General features: G+C 37.5%; 1 protein-coding gene across 1 annotated transcript; it reads left to right on the top strand.

The window, feature by feature from the left end:
- The first annotated feature begins 5326 nt into the window (after positions 1 to 5326).
- On the top strand, positions 5327 to 22830 carry LOC764672 (receptor-type tyrosine-protein phosphatase epsilon). The gene is made up of 21 exons (XM_030996965.1): positions 5327 to 5527; positions 8740 to 8978; positions 9545 to 9614; positions 10749 to 10851; positions 11211 to 11293; positions 11842 to 12095; positions 12605 to 12692; positions 13198 to 13274; positions 13950 to 13986; positions 14199 to 14296; positions 14790 to 14915; positions 15308 to 15456; positions 15892 to 16027; positions 16557 to 16706; positions 17473 to 17572; positions 18128 to 18192; positions 19232 to 19360; positions 21036 to 21161; positions 21490 to 21641; positions 21959 to 22094; positions 22490 to 22830. Exons 1-21 carry the CDS (start codon positions 5347 to 5349, stop codon positions 22766 to 22768), a joined length of 2778 nt encoding a protein of 925 aa, XP_030852825.1. The 5' UTR covers positions 5327 to 5346; the 3' UTR covers positions 22769 to 22830.
- Positions 22831 to 27550: the final 4720 nt, after the last annotated feature.

Below are 27550 nucleotides of genomic sequence, written 5' to 3'. Positions count from 1 at the left end.
ACTAATACAATGAAGTAACTGGGTGGCAATCTTTCATTACTGCATACCTGTATATTTGTATTTAAAGACTATCCGAACTGAAAGATGAAATGGATGAATCATATATCAAACTGAAGCTTATGAACCATACAATACAGTAATTGATACTATTTGCTCACGTTGTGTCATGCAGAGGAGAAATAATTGTTTGAAAGCTTGAATTCAAGAGCATCGAAACCCGGAAATAATCTCACGCTTATAAAAACAGAAGATGACCCGATGACGTCATCGCATGTAGAATATAGCCACCGGTTGCTTCTTTACGTGTGTTAACGTGCTGTCAACATGGTATTTTTCGATATAGAGTCTTATATTCGAGTATTTCAACGAACTTCAAATAAATATCGAACAGCTCTATTGTTTCATGAAATCCTTATTAGTAAATTAGCTAAGTCAATGTGAAATAAGTCAGAGGCTATCATGAGTCGATTTAGGCCAGGGCCGGTCGGGGCTTGATCACGGCTGAATAGGCAAATTCAGAAAGTCGAGCAAAGCCGGCCGAAGAGAGCGGTATGGGAGTTCAATTAACTTTTTTGCCTATAGTTATAATGATGTTGCGACTTGTGAGAAACAAAGGATCAGAATATATTAAATAAAACAACGCTGGCAAAGCATCAATCACTGTAAGACACAATAAGAAAGCTGACCAATCCTCAATATTTGTTTGGACTCTGTTTTCACCTTTCGCTCTTCGTGGGGGCGATGGCTCGTACTTGCATGGCTGGCTGGCGCGACATACATTTGAGCTAGCTGCTCTCACTATGAATATGACTGACAAAGAAGCGGACAAAATATACAGTTCCTCGGGTAGACAAAGAAACATCCCTTTACTGCTATTATGTAAAAATTTGTAGAACAGGTGTCACATGCATATTCACCTTTTTACATAATAGCAGTGAAGGGATGTTCTTTTGTCTACCTGAGGAACTGTATATTTTGTCCGCTTTCTTTGTCTGTCATGTTCTTAGTGTCTATACAGGTATACATACGATGACGTCATCACAAAAGCGGCTTATTGTCATCTGTTTACCCCAAATTCAGAGGGGGCTGAGTGAAATTAAGTCTTTATCTGCTTATTGTACAGTAAAGAAATGTAAAATAAGTTGTATGTGTGTGTTTTGGTATTATACGTCCAATCAGCTTTCCATTTATAATACTGCTTGGTTTTTGACAGGAATATCAAAATTATACGTAATTGGTCACTCTTTCTAATACAAATAAATCCTTTCTTTTAGTTTTGATATCATGATTGTTCAATGTTCTATAAATTTCATGAAGGATGTGTTTCCCATATTTACTGTAGGTGAAATACATAAAGCGAGCAGATTTCGTGCTAAAAATTGTAAGTATTAGTAAAAAAAAAATTAAAAAATCCTTTTTTTTCTCTTCGTTCTTGACAGATATATTAAGATTGGTTCCAGTGACAGTAAACCCATACCAACCGTCTAACTTCACATGTTATGTTGAGAGTATTCCACTTCCTGATGCATCCTCAGTTGATCTTTACAGACGTACTGGAAGCATCAATAATAGGACAGGAATCACCAGGAGATCAAGCACTGTCTCAGGGTCAGAACGAGCTGTTGTCTTTGATGTTGATAGTGTGTATCCACTGGAATATGGGGAATACGTTTGCTCTCTTTTGTTTGAAAGAATAGGCTATCACAGTACGCCTATTACCAATGCAACCTACGGTGAGCACATTGCGTGACATCAGTTTACTCAAATGTACTTCTGTGAGATACCTGTTAAATAGAAAGCATAATATCACTTTCTTTATATGCAGAATTATTCTCAGTCATGCTCTCTGAATACAGGGGTACAGGGGTTAAATCAGTTATGGTGTTGGAGGCTCTGGTTTCTGGACTTTCATGTCAAATGAAGAGGCAGGCACATACCCTCTCCGTAAAATAACAACCACAATAACAACAAAAAATTGTTTCAACATCAATGACAGTCATAACTACACCACAAACCACTACTACAACAACAACAGCCACGTCAAAAAGAACCATTTCATCAGCAACAACAGTCACAACACCTGTAACATCAACTACAGACGTGTGTTGCAAAATATGTGTGAATATACAGACAAATGGCTGAGCCTAGGGGGCATACTGAATAAACCAATATCTACTCAAAAAGAGGACATGGAATGTCTGTTATATTAATACAATACTGTTGTTTGTACATGCAAGTCGCATCATGTACACCCGTACATAGGCCCTACATGTACGTGTAAATTAATTCATATACTTTATATTTCAATATATAATAATGGTAGTATTCTGGGTTTATATAGCACTTGATACATATACAATGTCTCTAAGTGCTTTACAATGTATTATTAACCCTGACATTGTACTCAGGCTCGCTCAAACACAACGTATGCACGTTCTCCGCATCATACATTAGCAGTTCTTTAAAATGTCAGTTAAAGTATTCATGTGTACTTTGGTAAATTTCATATACATATTGACTTGATGGAATAATCTAGGTGTGTCATTGATTTTGACTGGCATTTCAATAAGTCTCTTTTTGTTATTGTTCAGTTCTGCCAGTCATAGAGAAAGCACCATTGATAGTGAGTACTACCTCAACTACAGTTGGTCTTCAATGGAATGCATGGTCTGAAAAAGATGACATAGGGGATCCTCCTCTTGTAGGATATGATGTCTTTGTAAAGGAGGATGGTGACTGGGTAACGGATCAGAGAGTAGACCCACTCCCAACATCAGCCATCGTTAGTAACCTGACAGCCGACACAGAGTACATGTTTCGTGTAGCAGCAGTGAGGGAAGGAAGAGGTGGAACAGGACCCGAGTCTCCTAGAAATAACACAATAACTCTTTGTAGAAGTAAGTTATGTTCAGAAGATTAATAATTCAATGTGCCAAGGATTTGTCATGATTTCAGGGTGCAGAATAAAACATTTGAATATAGATATTTGGCAATGTATATTTATTTACAAGGAAGTACATGTATTACATTATAAGTATAAATGATATGTACATACTTTTGGGATATGTATTCACTCTCCACTAATCGAAGGCTCTTTAACCTACGTAGTTCAACGAGTAAAATATGTCACACATCTTCATAAAATCATTGCCACGCAACAGTAGCAACATAGTTAAAACCAAATAAAAATGGTCTCGGGTTTTATTTTAAAAAATCAGGTCTTTTAAAACGAGTCTGCTGTGAATGTGCTCAATAATATACATATAAACATACATACGTATGAGGTTCGTAACACCATTCCATACATTCTATTTTTTAAATGTTTTACCCTTTTAAATTGTGACACAGAAACCTTCTTCTATAAAATGCTTTTCGCCAAAAATGGATATAGTACCCTACATTGTGTTTTGCTCAAAGGTAGTTTTATGTTTCACTCCTAAACGTTTGATTTAAAACCACACAAAGAGTACTTGTTGGAGCGTATGTATGTACGACTTTACCACGACCTGCATCTACATTTTATGAATTCGTCTACTATAGGTTCAAGCCATTTAGTATATTCTATACAATAATAATAAGAATGGTGTTTATAAAGCGCTTACCACAAAAGTCTCTAAAGCTATGGTCACAAATCAGAGCAGCGACCGACCGATCAGTAGCCTGCTCGGTCGCTGCTGGAATTAGGCATCGCCCAGCGATTAGATCGGAGCCCGGGCGGCGACCGCCCAGGCACCGACCGTATTTTGGGCGGCGAGTGAAAAGTGAGCAGGCGCCGCCCAAATTTTAACTCCGCGCTAAAACTTCAGCGGCGACCGAGCGATGCCCTAAAAACGAGCGGTGCCTGGGCGGCCGCCGCTCGGTGGCCGGGCAGCCGCCGGGCAGAATTGGTTAAAAACTCGCCGCTCGGCCGCCGAGCAGGCAACTTTTGGGTAATGTGACCATAGCATAAGCGCGATTACGATTGTTTACATTCACATACAGGTCATTTCCGTAAGTATTTGCAACAACTTAATTCCGCACAGCAGTGCACAAATGGAACAATGGATATAAACTTTAAGAATACAATAAAACTAAACAACTGTTTTGTTTTTAACTTCAGAACCCAGTGCTCCTCCAACTGGACTACTAGTTTCAGCCACCAACCCTAAAGAGCTAGTGGTGACATGGGAGGTATGAACTGTTTTAAGAATAGCTTTATGGTCACTTATACCCCATTCACAGTGGCCTCAAACACCGCGACAGCAGCGGGACTGTCCCGCTGCCGTCGCGGTGTTGTCTTCAGTGTGAAGGCTCGGACCCGTTATAAACTATCGCGGGATAACACCGCCTCGCGATAACGCCGCGACAAACTATCGCTAGGTTCGCCTAGCTACAGCAGCGGGACAGTCCCGCTGCTGTCGCGGTGTTTACTCAGTGTTAAGGCTCTCCGTTATAACACCGCGACAAACACGTGTGATTTGTTTACTTACCTATCACTGACCTCTTTTCTCCAGCAATGGGGAACATAAAGTGAAATAGAAATAAAGTAACCAGTGGATTCAAATTGATTTTATTATTATGTAGATATTATAATTATCCAAATAAAAATATTTCACACTTCAAAAAATTAAAATATTCTGACTGGAAGCAATAAAAATGCTAGTTTTTTAAAAAGTAATATGATCGAGGATACAAAAAGCAACTTGACATGTTTACCTTTTTTTTTTCAAGCAATCGAAAACCCCGCGCTGAAGTATTTCCGGTCATATCGGGGTCACTCGCGGGTCATGAGCCATGCATACACGTGTTTGTTACAGAGGTAATAGAAATCACCCGCTGCAGCGTGAATGGGTACATGATATTTATCCCGCTGCTGCAGCGGGATAACTTTTCTACTGTGAATGCATTTGTAGCGGTGTTATGGCGGTGTCGCCGCTCCGCTACAACGCCGCTACAAATTTCAAAACCACTGTGAATGGGGTATTAGTGAAATGAAGATGGATGAAAAGACTCTTCCAGAACAGAAAATACATAACTGTTAATAGTCATAATGCTATTATATTGATGTAGAACTGCACTGTTATGTTATGGAGCTGGTAAATATATGTTTTACCTTGGTTTGACTTGTTTTTACCTAAAATGTAATCGAGATATATCAAATATGAACGATAATTGACCAACTTCACTATTATGCCTTCGGCATTCTGGATGCCTCTTTTACATACCTATCAACATTTGACGAAACGAAAAAATGTGTATTTAAAAACAGGTGTACAAATGCTTGGGGATTTATGAAATAGAATTTTAATTTAATTTCAGCACCTCGCCTCAGAATCAGCAGAATGCAAGAGTGGAGTAACTCATTATATGATCTATTATGCTTCTACTGGATTAACTCCTTTAAACTCTCTCATGGCTCCTAACACAAGCTCTTACACGATAAGAGAGTTGGATACCTATCTGGACTATACCATTCAATTGACTGCATCAAATAAAGACGAAGAAAGTGATAGGAGCAGTGAGATTATCGGCAAAACAATTGAAGAAGGTAAGACTTCATCAGTTAGATATCTTGGATTCTTGAAAGGAAAATATTCTTATTCCGATAGATAGAGTAAAAGATGTATAAATCGCTGTTATAACCTCTGATATGGTTTGAGTTTAACACATTTTCCAACGGGTGCTGCCAAATAACGGTGAGGAGAATCACAGGAGCAATGAGACTATCTGCAAAACAATTTCAGGAAAGTGAGAGTTTGCCTGTTTTCGGTCGTCCGTCCGTCTGTACGTCCCGTTCTCGTGATCACGTTATCTCAAAAAACCGTTGATTGATTCCCGCCAAACTCGGGTCATGTGTGTATCTTGCAAAGCTAATGAAATGATTATATGTTAGGATCGCCAGGTCAAAGGTCACAGGGCTCATCATGTATGCAAACATAGCTTGTGATCGCATTATCGATAGAACCGACGGACGCATTATCATCAAACTCAAGATATGTATGTATCTTGCAAAGTCAATGAACTGATTAGATTTTGGGGGTCATTAGGTCAAAGGTCAAAGGTCATGGGGCTCATTATGTATGCAAAAATTGCTCGATGCGAATTGGCGTCAGACACCCGTCCTGTTCACTACCTTATAACCCTTTTCCTTTTTAGTCGACGCCCGTTCTCTACGCGATGACCCCCGCGCGCGTTTATTCAATTTCTCCTTCTTTCACTTCTTATGTTATTTTTCGCCTATTATTCTATCCTTTTCAAAAAATCTTTCGTCAAGTTATTCTTTGCCTTCTTTCTATAATTTTCTCTTTCTGTTTTTCTTATGTTATTCTTTGTTTATTCCTTCTTTTCTTATGTGATTCTTTGTTTCTTCTTTCTTTTCTTATGTTATTCTTTGTATCTATTATTATTATTTTATTTTTTTTAAACTTCTATCACCTTTTATTAATGTAATAAATGTAATAATGTTTTTTATCGTTCTATCTTTTTTTCATTCCATTCCTTATGTTATTCTTTGTTTCTTCCTTCTTTTACCTTTTTTTAAATGTTAATCTTTGTTTTTCTCATTTAATTGCTTTCTCTTTCTGTCTTTCCTTATGTTATTCTTTGTTCCTTCCTTCTATCATCTTCTCTTATGTTATTCTTTGTTTAAATCTTTCTATCACTTTCTCTTTCTATCTTTCCTTATGATATTCTTTGTTTCTTCCTTCTATCACCTTTTCTTATGTAATTCTTTGTTTTTATAGTTCTATCATTTTTTCCTACCATTCCTTAAATTATTCTTTGTTTCTTCCTTCTATCACCTTCTTTCATGTTATTCTTTGTTTTTCTGTCGCTTTCTCTTTCGGTCTTTCCTTTCTGATTAACGCGGCGGTATAGCAAGATGACGTCATTTTGACGAGGGGGTACGAGTTTTCTGACGAACCTCAAATCGTGGATGAACGCGTTCTCAAATTTGGCCTTACGACGTGAGACGACCCGACGCATGCGCAAATCGCCGAAATGACGTCACATCTTTGACGTCGTCTATGTGGACGTGACAAATAAAAAAAAACCTACTATCAAATTCAGGACGTCTGTTTCTTGCAGAGCCTATGAACTGAGTAGATTGTAGGGTCATGATTTAAAAGGTTTTAAGGCGGACCAGAATTAGCAGCAAAAGTCATTCTGCCACTCTTCACAGCTATATGGGAGAGGAAGGCAGTTCCTGACGATTGGACAGAGGGAGTTATTGTAAAATAACCAAAGAAGGGATCCTAATAAACTGCAATAACTGGCGTGGCATCACACTATTGTCAATACCAAGCAAAATGTTGGCAAAGATAATTATTACCCGTATCATGGATGCTGTTGACCAAATTCTCAGAAGGGAACAGGCAGGTTTTCGGAAGGGAAAAGGGTGCACTGATCAGATATGTGCACTACGTAATATCGTAGAGCAATGCACAGAATGGCAGAGGAAACTTTATATTAATTTTGTTAACTTTGAAAAAGCATTCGATACCATCCACCGAGACAGCCTTTTGCGAATACTACGCAAATACGGGATACCAGAGCAGCTAGTTTCTTGTAATGAGAGCTTTTACACCAATTTCACATGCAGAGTTGGAAACAGTAACCATAAGTTCCAAGTGAAGACTGGAGTGAAGCAAGGATGTGTCATGTCAGCACTGCTCTTCAATTTCGCCATAGACTGGGTAATGAGACAGTCAACCGAAGACCAAAAAAGAGGCGTAAGATGGACCCTCTTTTCTACACTTGAAGTTCTCGACTTTGCAGATGATTTCGCTCTACTTTCACACACCCACCAGCATATGCAAGAAAAAGAATCCAGACACGGTGATTTTTGCCCAGCAAATTGGCTTAAAGATCAGTCAGGTGAAACAGAGGTGATGGACCCTTTATCAATACAAGCAAACAGCGGGGGAGACCTACCTATAACTAAGGAGTTTACTTACCTGGGCAGCACTGTCAGGAACGATTGAGGCGCGGGCAACGACATTAAGAACCGTCTTAAAGAAGCCAGAAATGCATTCAGAATGCTCAATAATATATGGAGATCACAGCAGCACAGCACCAAGACCAAGCTAAAATTGTACCAGAGCTGTGTCCTTTCCACTCTTCTGTACGGCTCTGAATGTTGGAGAATGACGAAAAACTACCACAATAAGCTGTCGGTCTTCCACACAAAGTCTGAGAACAATATGTCGCATTTTCTGGCCAAACACCATTTCAAACGAAGCACTGTATGCTCAAGGCCATCAAGACAGAACATCATCATGAGAAGAAGGTGGAGATGGATCGGACTTGTAATGAGAAAGAACATAGATGACATATCACACGAACATCCCCAAACTGGACACCAGAAGGCAAAAGAAAGAGGGGACGTCATAAAATCGTCCTAAAATCACTTGAAGAAGGGGAAATAAAAAAAACCTGAACCACACATGGGGAACCATCCAAAGACTGGCCCAGGATCGAAAGAAGTGGAATACTTTTGTATTTTGCTGCTGCCCTATGTGCCAGGAGGCATGATGGGCAGTAAGTAAGAAGTTCAAAGATCAAAGGGTCATACATGTATATGAAAAATAGCATGTAATAACGATATTATAACAACCTGAAGGAGGAGGAGGAAGAGAAGGAGGAGGAGAAGAAGAAGCAGAAGAAGAAGAAGAAAGAACTTGCGATCCATGCACATTTACACCCTCTCATACAAGAGTATACAAGTTTGTTAATATAAACCTTCCTGCTTTCCCTTCACAGTTGCACCTAGTCCCATCAATGTGGCTATACCGCGGAGTACTACAAGTTCCTTCACTGTATCCTGGTCTACCCCTCTACCATCTAACATCAATGGTGACATCCAGAAGTATATCATCCGCTTCAAGCAAACTGACCCCGTTGTTGATGGTGACTATAAGTCAGAGGAAGTATTGAACAGTGCGTTTGAAGAAGAGCATACTGTGGTAGACCTGACAGCAAAAACAAGCTACTCAGTCCAGGTAATACATTTACATGTATTGATAGGTATTTATATACCACATATGTGAATATTCTAGGCCTGTGATTGGTCAAAACGGCAGGCATAAACATTGCTATGGACTGCTTGGTAGTGTAGCAAAAGAATATGATTGGGGATACCTCTATATGAACTTTAGCATACAATGCAATGATGCAATACAAGCGCATGAACTTAACAATTGATGCACGCAGGGGACATTTATGAGCACTTTTGTCTGAGAATTGACGTCACCTGGCCTCTGAAAGGACAACTGGAGATGAGCTTTTTAGAACTTACACTATAGGACCTGTGTTGATAGAACATAAAAGAGCATATTCTCCGTTTGGCAATACTCTGTTTATGAATTGTGTCGTTTTACATGCAACTTGAAAGGGCAAACAGGTACGGTGTTTTTTAAAAGAGTTACAACATTAACAGAACATGAACAGAGCAAGTTCCTTTCGGATAAGTAACCTGAGATTTGCGCTTACGTGGATGATAACATTTCAAGAAAAAGGTTAAACGTATAGAATTATTTTTGTTATAATATCAACATTTCTTATATAGGTACAGACTGTTAATGGAGCTGGTTCTAGTAATTGGTCAGAACCTGTGAATGCTAAGACGATACAATCAGGTAAGAGCAGTATACTGCTGATTAATGTTGTGTTCATACATGTGTATGTAGTAGTGATAGTAATATAACGCATATGAAATTATAAGGCTTGCTTTGAACATTAGAATGAACCCATCCCAGTATCTTCAACACCATTGCAAAATCAACTCAGGGCAATTTCAAAAGCATTAGTATATCCCATAGAAAAGGTGATCGTATTATACCAATGCTTCATTGCAATGTTCAGACGTTTCAGGCTAATAACTTTGTTATTCGTTGCTCATTTTTCCTGATTGAGGTGTGTCAAATGAAAGGGCAGAAACTGAACTTTCTAGAAATGTGATTTCCTCTTTGAAATTCAGATACCGTCCGCCAAATGAATTTTTGGTTCCCTCTCTTCAAATTGATTTGAATCATTCATGCGTGAATATGCATTATATGAGTTGCATCAAATGGAAGGATATCTGAGCTATACAATTATGTGCCATTTATTAATTATAACTGTGATTAAGTTATGATAAAACATCGATAATTCTCGGTTTCGTTTTTTTCTGGGACGCACTGTATATTCATAACACTACAACCACTATTCTACTGACATCCACACTTGGCCATACCCTTACAGATGTGAAAATGCTCTCTATAAATAGATGGAACAAAATCAACGGAACATGCACACATTTTTCAAATATAATTCTACTGTCCAGCTTGACGCACCACATGGTCTTCTGGTGGGGTTTAAGTTTCTCTCATCTTGTCATACATTCATTTAAAGCGTCAAAACTGAAATACAATCGCGACGGTTTTATGCGATTTCCTCCAACTTAGCAGCGCGTGCTGTTGAAAACAATGTTAGGCGTGTAATCAAACTGTAAAGAGGGATGTCCACCCTGGTATTAAGTTGGTTTTAATGGAAGCAGAAAAATAAGAGGGACAGGTCAGTGAACATTTGATCAAATTTCGATCAAAAATAGAAAAGTTATTAATTTTCTAAATTGCGATCAATCAAACACAGTTTTTCTTTGCTATTGGTGGCAGAATGGTCTTTTTTCCATACAGGGGTTGTAAAAAATAATATTTGAACAATTTAATTTTCTTGGGGAAAATTAAAGATTTCTGATTTCATTCTTCTCTTTCGTTTGATCCCAAATAAAGGTCCTGTTGGTCCTATAGCACCGGCAGCAGGTGGAGCCGTTGGCGCCATTCTGATCATTTTGATTATCATCATTGTAGTCATCATCGTGTTCAAACGACGAAGGTTTGTGAACTATTTTCTATTTTCAGTCATGATTATAGTGTTCATGTACAATGCTGTCACTTTAATACTTCCATAGTAATTATACAGTAATCCCCTGTATACCATACTCTCGATGCAAATGGACTTTTTTTATGTACAGACTTTAAGAACAAGCAGAATAGGGAAATTTAAAAATAAATGGCTATCTACATTCTGATAATTCTCTATTCCTTTCTTCAAGGAATACTCTACCGATGAAATTTTTCTTTAAGTTTGATAGTTACCAGCTCTCGTAAATTTCTCTTCTGCTCACTTATTCTTCGCTTTTCGTCTTTTGCATTGAAACCTTTGTTTTTTGGTTCTCTTTTTTTTCTCCAAAGGAATGATAGTAATCCGTCTAAAAAAGAAAACATCGAGGACCAATTTCAGGCACCAGTGAATTTCCAAGACACGCCATTAGAAGGTAGGCCTATGTTTTGATAGTTGTTAATATGATCAGGTAAAGAAAAAACTATAATCCTGAAAATAGCATGGAACGACGTGCTAATGGCAACAAAGAGACATCATATTCTAATTTTTCTAACCCCATAGAATTCTTACAACTTAATTATGCCCTTCCCTGATTCATAATGTCACGAACAAGACAAGTTTTTGGAAGAAATTAAAAAAAGTTTCAAGTGTAAGGAACTAAGGACTTCTTGGTTATTTGCAGTATAGGCTGATTCTGCGTTTTACCACGCTAGAACTTTTCCTCCTCCAAAAAGGGGGTAAAATTCAGTTTGACTTAAAGGTCCACTGCACTACTGGTACCTACTTGCGCCCTCTATATATCAAACAATGCCTAATCGGTGACCATTGGTCCCCCATGATCCTCTTTTTCTTATGTTAACTGAGAGCTGAGTTGATGAGATAACCACCTGTCCAGTGACCTTGCAGAGCGGTCTAATCCCTCCTGTAAACTACGGCAGATAAGCTTTAAAAAAAAATGTATTTCTGTATGTATTGTGTCAGGAAATAACTACAGTGGGCACGCCTCCGTTTCGAACCGAGACCAAACACCTTCAAGGAGCACGAGACCTAAACCACATGTAGCCGTCAAGCCCGTTGTACGGCAAACTAAGTCCTTAGACCTCGATTCAACCGATGGATCTCCTGACAGATCTAGCAGCAAACCTCTTGGCACACGTCAACCGATACCCCTGGCTCAGTTCCCTGCGTTCGTCAACAAGAACAGACACACTGCGCTCTACTCCGAGGAATTTCATGTACGTTAAATGAAGATAATTTCTGTTAACAAGAAATATGTCTTCTTTTAAAGCGTTTGCGTTTGAGAAATTCTTTTGGCACTCAAATGTGCGCTACTTGTAGACTACATTGTGTTGTTGAGAACACTGGGTAGCGAGCTCTCTCTGTGGTGTGCTCGATCAGCCGCTGATCCATGAATGTGGTGCCGTTCGAGACTCATTATCCTTAGATGATATTTCTAGGTTCATAGTATGACTAGTAACGAAACATAACAATTCATTTCAGAAATATATCGCCGTGGGCATTATAACATTTATTTTCACTTATAGGCTCCTCCATATTTCTCTTTTCTTAAACACAACTGTTCATTTCATACTGCATGCAATCAAACTGATGTGATGTCAACCGCCTTTGTTCTAGTCTCAGATACGAGACTTCATCTTTATTTGTAGTGTTTTATGATAATATTAATATATGCAAATGTGAAACAATAAACTAAAACCGAAATTATATTTCTTTTCTCTTCTAGGACTTACCTGGCCCAGACATTTATCCTCAGACCGTGGCTCGAGAGGAGATCAACTTCACGAAAAACAGATACAAGAATATTTTACCATGTGAGTTTACAAACTAACAGGGTCTTTATTATGTTGACTTGTTAGGGATAGCTATAAAAGTTTGCTTCAATAAAGCTCTAGATAATGTACTTGTTGTTTTGATAATAGTAGTTTGCAACTGTAGCGCTGACTGCAGTGGATTGCAGTGGAGCATCACAGTTCGTTTGATTTACAGTGTACCAATGTATGTACCGATGTATGCTATCAGTTCCATGTCATAATTCTTTATTTAGAATATGAGTTTTCAATAATTCATCCGTAAAGAGATGTTGCAAGTTGTATTACACTCTCAATAAAAAAGTAAAAGAGTTTTGTCCGTTGTCAAATCTCTGCATTTGAAACCTATACAGTACTGTTTTATGTTAATGTTTTGACTATAATTTGTTTGCTACTCTACCGGAAACCGATAACGAAGATAAACGAAGAAATTGCATGAGCAAAGAACTTTATGTTAAAAGCTACTGGCTAACTATTTTTTTCTCCAAATATCCTATCTTTTATCCAGATGATTCGGCGAGGGTGAAGTTAGAAGTAATCGACGATATCCCTCATTCCGATTACTTTAACGCTTCTTACATTCCCGTAAGTAAGGTAGTATGTATCAATATATCTATACATTAATTTATAAATATATTGTCATTACAATGTACTTTCATTTTAATGTTATAGAGTGGGTTGTCGTTGAATGAAGCGTCCAATATGAATGATATGAATCAAATCATTCTTAACAAAAACTTTAAAAAAAACTTTGAAATATTAACAGGATGTAGCTTGAGTTGACGGACTACTTGAAGTAGAAAACACGTTTCCTTCGCTGGATCTTTACACAATCCAAACACACACACACACACACACCACCACCACCACATGCGCGCGCACACACACACACACACACACACACGCGCGCGCACATCTACAAACACGCGCGCTCACACACACACATACAAGCTTAGACACACGCACACACACGCACACACACACGCACACAGCCGCATCCACACACGCATACTCACGTACAGCAAACATGTTATGGGAACCCCACCATAATGGTTGAAGCTGCCATATAATTCCTTTATATGACTTGATTTTCTTGATCTTCTTTTCTGTTCGATTAAAAAGAAGAACAAAGTTGTCTACGAGAAAGCAATGCTGTAAAATAGAGACTATCATTTTCCTCAAGCTTTGACGTATATATAGTTTCATTTTGATCTACTTTTCATTATGTACACTTTTCTTTTTTCTTTTTTTCACATACAGAGTTTTGACAATGACAAGGCTTACATTGCATCACAAGGTATGTCCACTCAAATTTTCCGTCATGATTAACAAGGATTAATTTAAAAATACAAATTGAAAGACGTATTAATTTAGGTTACTATATTTCAAGTAAATATATTATTCTTGTATAAAACCACAAAGAGAAGATCCAAACAAGACAGTAGTCATTCCCATAAGGCAATTGAAACATTGATTTTCCGATGAGCCATAATTCATTATATTTTTAAGGACCCAACAAGGCCTCTATGGATGATTTCTGGAGGATGGTCTGGCAGGAGAATGTGACGACTATTGCCATGGTAACGAAGCTCAAGGAAGGAGATAAGGTCAGTGACGTTTTCAATGCTTAAAGAAGTGTTGCTCAATGCAGATAGTACAAGTAGGGTTCTAGGAAAGACGGATGATTAAATAAATTATACTATGGCTTAGTCGTAGTGGAGAAGTTTAAGCACTATGAAATACAAAGGTCGTTGGTCGATCGATCCCCGATACCGGCACTGATGTAGTTGGCAACTCGTTATTCTACATTTGCCAATCCATATCCAGGAGAGAAATGTAGACCTGGTGAGATGTCGATAGCCTTTTTGTTAGTAATTGCCATATGCCCTCAAAGAGTAGAGATGGTGCACATCGTGCTCGAATTAATCTGATAAACAGGTTAATAATATGTGTGAAGCGCTCAGAGACAGTATTTATATCAATCGCTAAATAAATCCAGATTATTAAAATTAGTACACAATAATCATATAATATTTCTCCTCCAGATTAAAGCATACGGTTTTTTAATCTGATTATTTTATGTTTGGTTGCTTAAAATAGATCAAATGCGGTAAGTACTGGCCTAATGTACCAGGCGATTTGGTGAAGTTTGGAAATATCAAAGTGGAACTGGAGTCACTGGAAGCTTGCACAGGTGGAGTTAAAAGGAAAATGACTTTGAGAAAGGTAGGTAGATAAGTCATCTGCATATGCATTGCTACGTCACATTTCAGGAAGTTATTCATGATGCCTTCCATTACCATGAACCAGTCGAATTATTATAATTAATATCATTGAACCACGCGTCCCTTTGGAAAATATCTATGAAAACGGTACTTCAAGTTTAGTCATTCATAGAAGTTTTTAAAAGTTACTTTATAAATTACTATTTCATGAAGTTTATTTTAACATGATTCATGCTTTTTTCTGAGCTAAGTCCTGTGCATGGAAACACTAACAAAAATTGATACCATTGACAATAAAACTGATAAATATTTTGATAATCGGTACAAAAGCTGATGTATCATTTAAATCAATTCATTTTCACTGTGCATGACATGTGTTGCTCTCCTAACTAGGGGGACGACTACAGGACCGTTACTCAGTTCCACTTCACAGAGTGGCCTGACAAGGGTGTTCCTAAACACACCTCATCACTGCTCAAGTTCATCATGGAAGTCAAAGCTGATCATGGACAGTACACTCATCCTCTGATCATTCATTGCAGGTAGGCTTCTTGGTCAATTTCACCTAGATCAAAACAAGTACCACAAACATCATCGTCAAGACCTTCAAGAAATATTTTTGATACTTTTTTGTGTTTATGTTAGAGATCACGTTGGGATTACGCAACGTGTTATCGATATGCTCGCTATAAGAAATACTAAAATAATCAGAATATAAGAGATTTCAATAATTATCTTAGCCGAAAAAGAGCTTCCTAAAATAAGTTCGTATAATAATCGGGCTTTACTACAGCGAAACCTTGGTTCCCGCACTCATTAATTTCAATTGAAATTGCGTGAATATTTTGCTGACTTTTGTGTTATCGTTCATTAGCTAGTGTCAAGGCACATCGTTACATCCGGAGAGAATGCGACCTTGTACTTTAAAAAAAATCAATAACATGACTGATTAGTTGATCATTATATTTTCTACCCAGTGCTGGTGTTGGGCGAACAGGCGTGGTGATCAGTATTGATAGCGTCGTAGCTCACGCCAAGACAACTAGAATGGTAGATGTCTTCAACTTCGTGACGAACATCAGACAGAAACGACCATACATGGTCCAAACACAGGTCAGTTACCTCTCTCAAAACATACTCCAACTGCTGCTGCCGTATGGCACACAAACTTTTCAGTTTAGACACTGATATGACCGACGGATTTCAATGTAATGTGCTTTTGCAGAGATTGCCATATGATTATTCTACGCGACATAATATGAAATTAAAAACAGTATCACTATGCATATACATGCTAACAGTATTTTGGGGGGGGGGTTAAGTTTACTTTCCTGATTTATAAAACATACCTTGTATGGAAAATTTAAATTTTGAATGATTAAAAATCCTTTAAAAAAATGAACGTGTTGAAAATTTGCTTGAATGTTTCTTCGTTTTGTTGTTGATATAAAACAAGATATTATCAAAGGAAACGTGTTGAATATCAAGAATTCTTATAACATGGACATAGGGCACCGCTTGTTCTAATCTTTAATTATGATGTACTTGTTCCGTCGTATTTCGTAAAAATATGAGAAATGTTAGTGGATCAGATGGAATTGATACAAAATGTTTGAAGCTTTCGTTTCTTACATGAATACAGGAGCAGTATGCCTTCATCTACGGGGCTGTCCTTGAGGATCTTCTCTGGAGGAATACCCTGATCCCTGTCGTTCATTTCACTGATCATCTACAAGACTTACACTCTTCAGGCGGTGGACGTGGACGGTCCAAGATGACCAAGGAGTTCCAGGTAACACATCCCAATCATTACCAAAAGTTCGGTCAATAATGAATGTCTACTGACAGTAACGACTTTAGTTCTCTCCCAGGTGTTCTGCAAGGGCAGGTCCACATACCATAACCCTCTTTAGTTCTGTCTCCATCTCCCTCTCTCTATATATATAGCCTTCTTCTTCCTTTAGCTGTAAAAATGAACAACTTCTGACCTTGATAATAAGCCACGTAACTGTTCCAAGTAAGTTCATTGTTCACTTTCCTCTGGACGGAGGGTTCAAAAAACCTGAAATAGAGAGAGAGAGATATGGATATTTCAACGAAACTATTTTTCAGGAATGGCCTCGCCCCAGTGGAAACAACTCATGGAGAAAGAGAAAATATCCCATTTACAAACCTGCTCTTGCGCTCTTAGAATGGAAATGTTAGGGATGTCGTGATCCGTTAATCACTGAACTGTAATTCAAATGAATGGTGTTTTTTCGAATCTCACTCGCAGCACTATCTAAACTTATGTTGGGTGAATGAGTGCCTACTTAGAAGTAACTGTAATTCCTTGAATGCTTTCAGAACCTTGAGGCAGCTATGCTATAGCCAAGATAGTAATACGATTTTGTTAATATCTTAAAAATCCCTTTGGGTGGATAAAATGCGCAGAATGAACGTTGCTAATATTAAAATTGAATCTATATTTCTGCATGCGCGAAAAATATACCAGAACTAAAGTATATGACGATCAAACTAATTCGTGACGTAAACATCATATTCTCTGATTAAATCAGACTTTGAAGAGCCTCTGTCCAGATCCTCCGGCTTCTCAAACAAGATCAGGACGCACTCGAGATAATCACCCAAAGAATAGATACGGAAACAACCTACCATGTAAGTAATGTTAGGATACCAACAAATACACACACACACACACAAACAAACACATACACACCATTTAAACCCCATCATTTTCGTCAGTGGACATAATATGTAAATCGTAGATTCTTGACAAATGAGAATTAGAACGCCGTGGTGAAATGTATGTCGTGAGCAAATGAAATAACAACATACGGGGATCTCAAGATTGTCAGGAGACGGTGCAGTTAAGGTTGGAATGGTGTAGGGTTTGGGGGATACTCAAAGCTTTGAATACGTTAAATTCAATTCGAAGGTGGAGAGGTGATATCACATAAGATGAAGAGGGTGAGGAGGATGGGGGGGGGGGGGGGCTGGTGATCCCACCTCTACTTTGATCCATCCCTATGCATGTGATGTATAACGAGACTCAAAGAGCAAAAATTGAATACATACATATCTAAAATCCAAAATCGCTATCAAACAATGTGAAAGACTTTAATACTCATACTTGTTTTAGTGTAAATGTTGAGTTGTAGGGTAATAGCGTAACGCTGTTTGAAATGTTCTTTTGTTTCCATACCATTCTAGTGCAGAGGAATCGTGTGATGCTAGACTCCCCAGATCATGATTACATTAATGCTAGTCAAATGAAGGTGAGATGTTATTTTTGAATCAAGTGATTCAGTTTACACTGCAATTTAGTGTCAGAAGGATTAAATGCCATCGATACCGTTTACATCTTCATTTGACTCGCGTTCAACATAAGAAACTGTAGACACCTTGGGCGTATGCAACTACCATAGATACATAATGTGCTAATATCGGTATTATTGATATTATTAATACTAAGCACAAACAAGTATTTATTTGTGTTTCCCATCGTATTTTTGGGACTTCGTTTAATACGAAAGGGGAACTTTTAAATGCACGGTTAGATTGATGGGTGTTAAAATATTATCTATATTTTCCAGTTTCTAGTGACGCTCATTGTCATTGAATTGTGGATCAATTTAAACCCCCCCCCCCCCCCCACTCCGAGAACAGAGGGATTCCATGCGTTTTACCAAAATGTCCGGTTAATGGGTACTTTTCGTGCGAGAATTGTATACAGGGGGGGTGTATTTGACTTTTCACTCGGAGATTTCTTTAAAAAGGAGATGTTTTGTTGTTTTTCTTTTCTCTCATGTCTTTGAACTTCTGAGAAATAATTCCGAATTTAGGGAGGTACATTGAGCATTTTCCATATTTAGGGGGGTCTTCAAGGCAGGAAAAGCCCGCAAAAAGCCCGCGAAAGGGGGGGGGGGGTTCGGAAATGTTGGCAGTCCTCAGATAGGGGGTGCTTTCAAAAAGAGGGGACAAGCATACGCGTACCCTAAATAACACTGAGTGGGAGGGGGGGGCGGGATTTATACACCCTAAAATGTACATATACTGTCGCCATTATAATTTACAATGTACTATAGGAGAAATTAATATAGAAGAATTACTATGTTGGAATTCAAACTTGATTGATAGTCATAGGGAATGTAGGGTGGGGCTGCAGTGCAATAAGTGAGCCCCTCCGCCCAGGGTTCCAGTGCTTCGAAGATACTGACACTGACAGCTCTGAGAGTATCTCATGACATTGGAAGTAGGTGGCAAGGGCCTCATGTTTTTATTGGATATTGTATTTATTCTTCCCTCATCTTTCAGGGGATCCACTGTACCTTCATGACAACCCAGATGCCGCTGCCAACCACTGTGTCTGATTTCTGGTCTATGGTCATCGACAATAAACCATCCACTGTCGTCATGCTTAACGACAAGAGCCAAAACGACAAGGTAGTAATGCGATAACATGTACATTTTGAAATAAATTGTCTCAGTTTAAGTTTGGGAGGTTCACAGACCTTGCTATTTTGTATTGCTTCTTTTGTTTTGATAAAAATAATCTATATACTTAACATGATAAATGTTGAATTCCCATCGGTGGCGTTTATACAAACGGATTCGAGCTCCTCCCTGGAATAACAGTAGTAGTAGTAGTAGTATTAGAAGCAATAGTAGTAGCAGTAGTAGTAGTAGTAGTAATAGTAGTAGTAGTAGTATTAGTAGCAATAGTAGTAGTAGTAGTAGTAGTAGTATTAGTAGCAATAGTAGTAGTAGTAGTATTAGTAGCAAAAGTAGTAGTAGTAGTAGTAGTAGTAGTAGCAATAGTAGTAGTAGTAGTATTAGTAGCAATAGTAGTAGTAGTAGTAGTAGTAGTAGTAGCAATAGTAGTAGTAGTAGTAGTAGTAGTAGTAGTATTAGTAGCAATAGTAGTAGTAGTAGTATTAGTAGCAATAGTAGTAGTAGTAGTATTAGTAGCAATAGTAGTAGTAGTAGTAGTAGTAGTAGTAGCAATAGTAGTAGTAGTAGTAGTATTAGTAGCGATAGTAGTAGTAGTAGTAGTAGTAGTAGTAGCAATAGTAGTAGTAGTAGTATTAGTAGCAATAGTAGTAGTAGTATTAGTAGCAATAGTAGTAGTAGTAGTAGTAGTAGTAGTAGTAGTAGTAGTAGCAATAGTAGTAGTAGTAGTATTAGTAGCAATAGTAGTATTAGTAGTATTAGTAGTAGTAATAGTAGTAGTAGTATAAGTAGTAATAGTTGTAGTAGTAGTACTAGTAGCAATAGTAGTAGTCGTAGTATTAGTAGTAGTAATAGTAGTAGTAGAAGTAGTAGTAGTAGTATTAGTAGTAGTAGTAGTACTAGTAGTAGTATTGGAGTATACTTTATTGGGATAACTTGGTTATCATAAGGCTACTCTACACCAGGACCAGAAGGCTCATTTAAAAAGTAACATGGCTTAAGTGACTAGTAATTGCGATTCAAGAAACCTGTTGCACTATTAAAGAAAAGAAAAATGGTAAGAGCAACAGTATACAAATATTGACTGCTCATGAGGATGATGGTGGGAAATATCACTCCCAAGGTAGTGTTTACACCACCGAGGGAGCGGTAGTTCCCACCATCATCCGATTACAGAGCAGTCCATATTTGTTTTATATACCTCATCCTTTTTATTGATTCATGATTAGGTCTAGCTGTAGGTCTAGATCTAGCTCTAAAAACAGGAAACGAGATCAAGAGGAATTTACTAACCCAAATAAGAAAAATCCAACATCAAGTCCAAGGCAAGAGTATTGAATTCCTACGCGCTGCGCGTAACCGCGCGATTGCGGTAGCCTAGCAACTCAAAAAATTTGTGTGCGCAACTAAGTCGCGGGAGGGGTTAGGGGTCCTATCCCAGGGTTTGATAGTAGCTATCAACCCCTCTGACGTAATGATACTTGATAGATCGAAATGCTCCTTGACATGTGATATAGTTTTGACCAATCAGTGAATGACAATCTATGTATGAGGTATATAAATATAAATATAATAGGTCAGGATAGGAGCGGACAGAAAAGGAAGGACTAACATGTGTGTATGTATGTATAAACATTTACACTGATAGCTTTGCCTCTCCTCATTCTAGAGCTGTGCTCAATACTGGCCAGATGCTGACTCGGCTCAGTTTGGATCCTATTCAGTTTCAACCTTATCAACATCATCTGATGGGGACATGACCACTCGGCAACTGAAAGTTACCAGAAACTCCAAAGTATGTCTCATTTCATATATTTCATTTACAACACAGAGATTGTTGAAGAAGGGGCCGGGAATTTGATGGGATGCTCTTATTTGAAACGATTGTTTTACGGATCAAGAAATCTAATATCTTTAGCGAACCACATTATGAATTTCAACCAGAACAGTTTTCCAAACCGGGCAAACTGCGACTTGATGAATATCAACTTTTTTCAAATATGAGGGCAGTTGAAATACAATAGTTTTCTGGTAGAATACAAGATAAGATGCAAAATCGGGACCAATTCTAATACGCCTTATACATCCATTTCCACGGATCGTATTGTTTTCTTTTCTTTTAGACCAGTCACACCGTCACTCAGTACCAGTTCCATGGATGGCCTAAACATGGATCAGATCAACAATTAGGGGCTAGGTCGTTGATCAAGCTCATCCGTGCTATCAAAGGTTCCACTAACAGCAAGAAAGAATTCTCCATTCTTGTCCATTGTTTGTAAGTCTGGGATCTTTTCAATGCTTACTTTAAATATCCTAAACATTCGCAATTGGAAATCCATGGAAGCAGGATCGGTCATTAAAAACAAAATTGCTGTATTTTTATGCAACCATGAGGCAATGATTTAACATCTAACATTTAGCATAAATTGATATGCTTTAGAATAAAGGGTCATTCAGTTGCGAAAAAAATTATTACTATAAATGAAATTTATTTGATTCAAATCTGAATAATAATTTCGCCCAACAGTCTAATGCTTATTGTACCTTGATTATTGTACTTTTAATATATTTACATTTTGTTTAACATTAAAGGAGTGGTGCTGGGCGAACAGGTGTGTTTTGCACTGCTATGGAGTGCATCGCTCAGATAGCTGAGGGAGATTCCGTCGATATTTTCCAGACAGTCAAGATACTGCGAGCTGACAGGATGCAGTTCGTCCAAACTGAGGTATGAAAAATGATTTGTAATTTTATCACACAGGTCAAATTACTCCTGTAATAATAAATAAGAAACATGAACTATGATGAAATATCATCTGTAATTACAACATTTAAATAGTATTTCCTTGTTGTACTATGGTATGCAGTGGTAGAAGTTAAATCGAAATAGATATTTGAAATACATTGATCAGAGTCAAGTCTATGACTGTTTTTTCTTCTATTTTCCATGTGAGGAATATAGCCTCTAAAGAACGTATTTTAGTTCGAAAACATATTCGTTTATTTCCCTCATTTCACAGTATCATCTTTATTCTATTTGTGATCTTCATTTCTCTTCCCTGTTTGCCAACGAATATCAAGTAGTTAACAAATAGAACCTCCTCATACAATTGTTTTTTATAGGAGGAATATGCTTTCGTCTACGATGTCATCCGTGAATACCTGCACACTGAAAACTATGAGCAGCTTCCATACCCGATAGAGGACCACACGTATGGCAACGTAGAAATCGACTACACACTTGACCCGGAAGAGAACCCATATGAGGTCACTGATCCGCAGGAAGCAGGTGCCACCGCACTCGTGTATGGCAATGTAGAGACTGGGAGGAGCCAGGATAGACCGAAGCCAAAGCCCCAACAATCGTACTCTGTATACGAGAACTTTGCATTTGATTCTTAAAGATGAAGTTGAGTTCTGGTCATGCGATTGCATTGTGAAAGAAACGGTGTGGAATCGATCAGAAAAGGTTGATCATCTAGTATATAAGAATTTGTGTGTATTGCAAGGTTCTGGAATGCTCAAAATGATCAGAAATTTGGCCAAGTCTTGGTAAAGTTACAAACACTGTATACAGAAAGATATATATGGGACTACACGAACACGTGGCGTAAAAATCCTACCCTGGAGTTTTACGATGTTACATGACATATTTAGTATATGAAGAGCCATGCCTTCCAAGGAACATGTCTTATCTGATGTAATTCCACACTTGCATAATAAAAATGATAACGCTCACAAATTATTTTTCACCTCTTCCAGAACTCAACCTTCTCTTTAAATTTGTATAGCCTTGCGTTGTTTGAATGGTGTTCTGTATACGAGAACGTTGCATTTGAGTCTTAAATTCATATAGCTTTGTTGGTTGCCGGTCGTGAAATGTCTAGATGAAAATGTATCTTGATTCGATGTCCAAGGGTTGATGGTTCGAATCCCGGCCCGGCACATTATTACACATCTGTAGAGGTGCATTATTCATGATGACCAAGTGAATGTTCTAAAGTTATGAAGTACAAATTATATATTTTCGAAATTTATTCAAAGTAGATTATTCATGTCTGTAGTATGTAACATTTTGTTTGATCAATTATTGCTCTATTGTATGCAAATTGATTATTTTGAAAAGCGAATAATATACAAATATTCCAGGGTCAAAGGATCTCCCTTAGATCATCGTCTCCTCTTCATTTATTCTGTCTCTCTGGTAATATTATTTGTCTTGTTTTGTCAAATTCTCTTTCCATTGTTGAAGTATAAGATTTATTTACGAAAAGTATTGAAAATCAATATTTTGAAGAAAAACAGTTTAATTACCACGATTATGTTTTTTTTAAGACTCATGAAAACGTACAATTTTATCTAAGTTATTTCATTGACCTAATGAATGTTAATTTGAAGTAAATAATGGTGTTTGTTGTAGAAAATGATGATTACTTCAAATATAAATCAACGTCACTTCTATTGTTTGAATCGCACTTATTATTCAAATATCTGTTTAAAGGGTGCAGGTTTGTGTAGTAAATTCATACGACTTACTGATTTGTTGTAAATAGAAAGCAAAACCACCGCAAAGTTCTATCTAAATGATGCATTGCAATGGTCAAAGTCACTAGCCTTTTCAAACTGCATGTAAAAGTGTGTTTTTATTTTGTCCAAAGTTTACGATGTTAGATATATTTCTAGTAAAAGTTGATTTCCACGTGAACCAAGTAGTCTTGAATTTACACTTATCATGCTTGTAATTATTATAAATAAATTAATGTTTCATCTCCCTCTCTATACCATTAAGTGCATGATTTAGCCTATATCAAAAATAATATCAGACAGAATATAGTTTGTTGTTTTTCTTTGTCAATTTAGTTTTGAAATCAAAGAAAACCTTTTATTGAAATAACAATCATAATCCTTGCACATCTATTCTCTTTCAAGAAGAATCAAGTTAATCATAACATACACATTTATTATTTGCATTTTCTGTCATTATGTATCGGGAATGTGAAGGACCTGCTTGAAAAATTAATTACACAATTGCCATATTTCTATATTAAAACTACATCCATGTATATATTTCCGACATATATGACATTCTTTATCGGGAAATCATGTTTTTATAAATTGATAATGAAAATGACCCAAATAAAATTTACCCCCATCGCAATAATGTTGATAGACGTGGCTTTATCAAATGGTAAGCTTTTTCGACAATTCATTTATATGATACGATATTATTAGATGAGCGGCTAATACTTGGAAAGCATGTTGAATAGCTCTTTATCACCGCAGTAACCTGAAAGCCAAACGAAAGAAACAAAACGGTGACGCACAATTATAAGTCTTATGTTCTCCTGTATAGATATCTGTTTAACATATGTGTTTTAAAATGTCGTCTTCATATATTCTATATGCTGCAGTACAAAACAGTACCGACAACATCAATCTGATCTGTATATATATATATATATATATATACATTTCATTTTGTTTGTAAGTAACTTTCAGTACTATGAAGATCGATAATTGTGTAGTCTCCCCCCCCCCCCTACAGTTAGGTGGTTATTTCGAATTTTATATCATAACATTGGCTGCTGTTCCTAGAATATTACACTTCATTCTTGTTGTACATCTTTTATACATTTTTTGTCGCATTAATTTGTTGCGAGCATGATATTTCGTGAACAAAAAATCATCTGCGAGACTGACGTTCCATTTTGAAATGTTGATATTACCATTCATGACAAACATTTGATTACATATTTCATCATATATTACATTTTTCACTTCTGTGCAGATGTTCGGAAAAATTCTCATAATTATAATAGAAAATTTTGAAATATATACAGTGCGTCCCAGAAAAAACGAAACCGAGAATTACCGACGTCTGATCATAGCTTAATCACAATTATAATTGATAAATGACACATATTTGGAAAGCTGAGATCCTCCTTTTTTATCTGATATAACTCATATAATGCATATTTCACGCATGAGTGATTAAGATGAATTTGAAGGGAGGAAACCAAAAAGTCCTTTGGTGGACGGTAGCTGAATTTCAAAAAGAAAATCACATTTCCAAAAAGTTGAGTTCCTGCCCTTTCATATGACACCTCAATCACGAAAAATGAGCTAGGAATAACAAAGTTCTGTATGTTTAAAGTAGTGGTTGCATATCCAGAATTTTATGTGACGAATTCATTTTCACTGGTTGCTTGCCTTAGCAACACACGGAATTAAGAAAAGACTTATAATAACTCCGTTTCGTTGACAATTGGCCGTAGACGAAAGACTTCATGCATGGCTGATTGTCAACGAAACGGAGTAAAGTCTTTTGACAATTCCGTTTTTTGCTACGGCAGGCAGCCAGTGAAAACGAATTCGTTTGATAAAATTATGGAAATGCAAGCACTACTTTATTTTTTTATATAATTCGTTTTTTCTGGGACGCTCTGTATTACTCACAATTTCTTCTGAATAAAAAACGATTTTCTTATAATGCTTGTGTGATCATAAATTGTTGTAAATATTAAAGCTTTATATGGTCCTGATTAAAAATACACTAATTATGCTAACCGAACAATACAATACCATAATTGACTGTTTTTTTATTCCTTATAAAGCTGACATGCATGGTACATTTATGTTCATCCTTTAGGAGAAAGAAAGCGTTAGTGAGAGAAAGAGATGGGGGGGGGGGGGGGGGTCTGACCAGTGGATTGATTTGAAGAAAAAAAACATTATCCCGAGATGAAGAAGCTGAAATGAATCCACATGTAGAAGTGGTATAGCTCCGAGAGCATGGAGTTAAATGCCTTTTATCCATCTAGTAAGGCCGTGTGTGTGTGCCCTTCCCCCCATGAAGCAATTGCCTACTCGATGACTGCATCTATGCTACGCCATTAAACTACAGACCGAGAGAGAGGGGGAGAGGACAAGAGGGAGAGGGGAAGATAGAGAGAGAGAGCCAGAGAGAGAGAGAGAGGGGGGGGGGGGCACAGAGAGAGAGAGAGAGAAGGGGATAGAATACAAGAATGTAGTGGGTGAGATAGAAAGAGTTAGTTGTAGAAGTAAACAAAATTGAGAACGGAATTAGAAGAAACGGAAAAAAAAGTATTCAAACTAAAATACGGGGGGAATATAAGCAAAATAGTATACAGTGCGTCCCAGAAAAAAACGAAACTGAGAATTATCGATGTTGTATTATAACAATTATGATCAATAAATGACACATATCTTAAAAGGTTAGGTCCTCCTTTTTCATTTGATGCAACTCATATTATGCATATTTCACGGATGGGTGATTAAAAAAAATGAAGAGAGCCGGGGTACCAAAAAGACGTTTGACGACGGTATCTGAATTTCAAAGAGAAATCAAATTTCTAGAAAGTCCATTTTCTGCCTTTCTTATGACATCTTTTTTTCTGGGACGCACTGTATTAGGGCGTATGCAATATCGTTAGGGGTATATATTCTCACTATACACAATTGAAGAAACTAACATGAACGCATTGCAAAAGCTAGAAAACGCAAAAATACGCACGGAATCTTGACGAGTAGATTCCTGGAGGTTGGACGGAACGTACTGCCAAAGATCTTTAAAAGACTACAAAACGACTACATGATTACTGAACTAGAGCAAATGCTTAACGTAAGGGGCTGTATCATGGGAAATACTGTTTGACGCCTTCTACGTCTTCTTTTGGACAACTGCACCTAAACGAATAGACTTGAACTGGGTCAGCGCGCTAGCGTTCGCGAAACAGACCGAAGTTCTCCTCACGCTTCGGTTTCGCGTATGTTGCACGCACGTGAATACTAGGCCTATTGCAGTCGCGTCGTCCGTAGTTGTATTATACCCGATTTTCCCTGAGTGGGCCTCGGGAAAGTTGCATATAGTCTCGTCATGCTACAGCCCCTTTAACGTATGATGGCGATATTTTAACGAACCACTATTAAACGCGCTGAGCGCATAATAATAATAATAATAATAATAACAATAATAACGTTTGTTTAACCAGGGTAGCCACTTCAGTTATGAAACTGTTCTTCCAGCGGGCCCTGCATAACATAATGTTATTACTACCCTTCTCTAATCTAATATGCTGAGCGCCTAGCTAGAAGGCAGTAGGTTCCATTGTTATAAGTCTTTGGTATGACTCGGCCGGGGTTCGAACCCACGACCTCCCGTTC

The sequence above is a fragment of the Strongylocentrotus purpuratus genome, unplaced genomic scaffold, assembly GCF_000002235.5.
Source record: "Strongylocentrotus purpuratus isolate Spur 01 unplaced genomic scaffold, Spur_5.0 spur5_scaffold_3, whole genome shotgun sequence".
Lineage (NCBI taxonomy): Eukaryota > Metazoa > Echinodermata > Echinoidea > Camarodonta > Strongylocentrotidae > Strongylocentrotus > Strongylocentrotus purpuratus.
The sequence above is the reverse complement of the archived record's forward strand: the minus strand, read 5'-3'. Positions and strand labels throughout refer to the sequence as shown.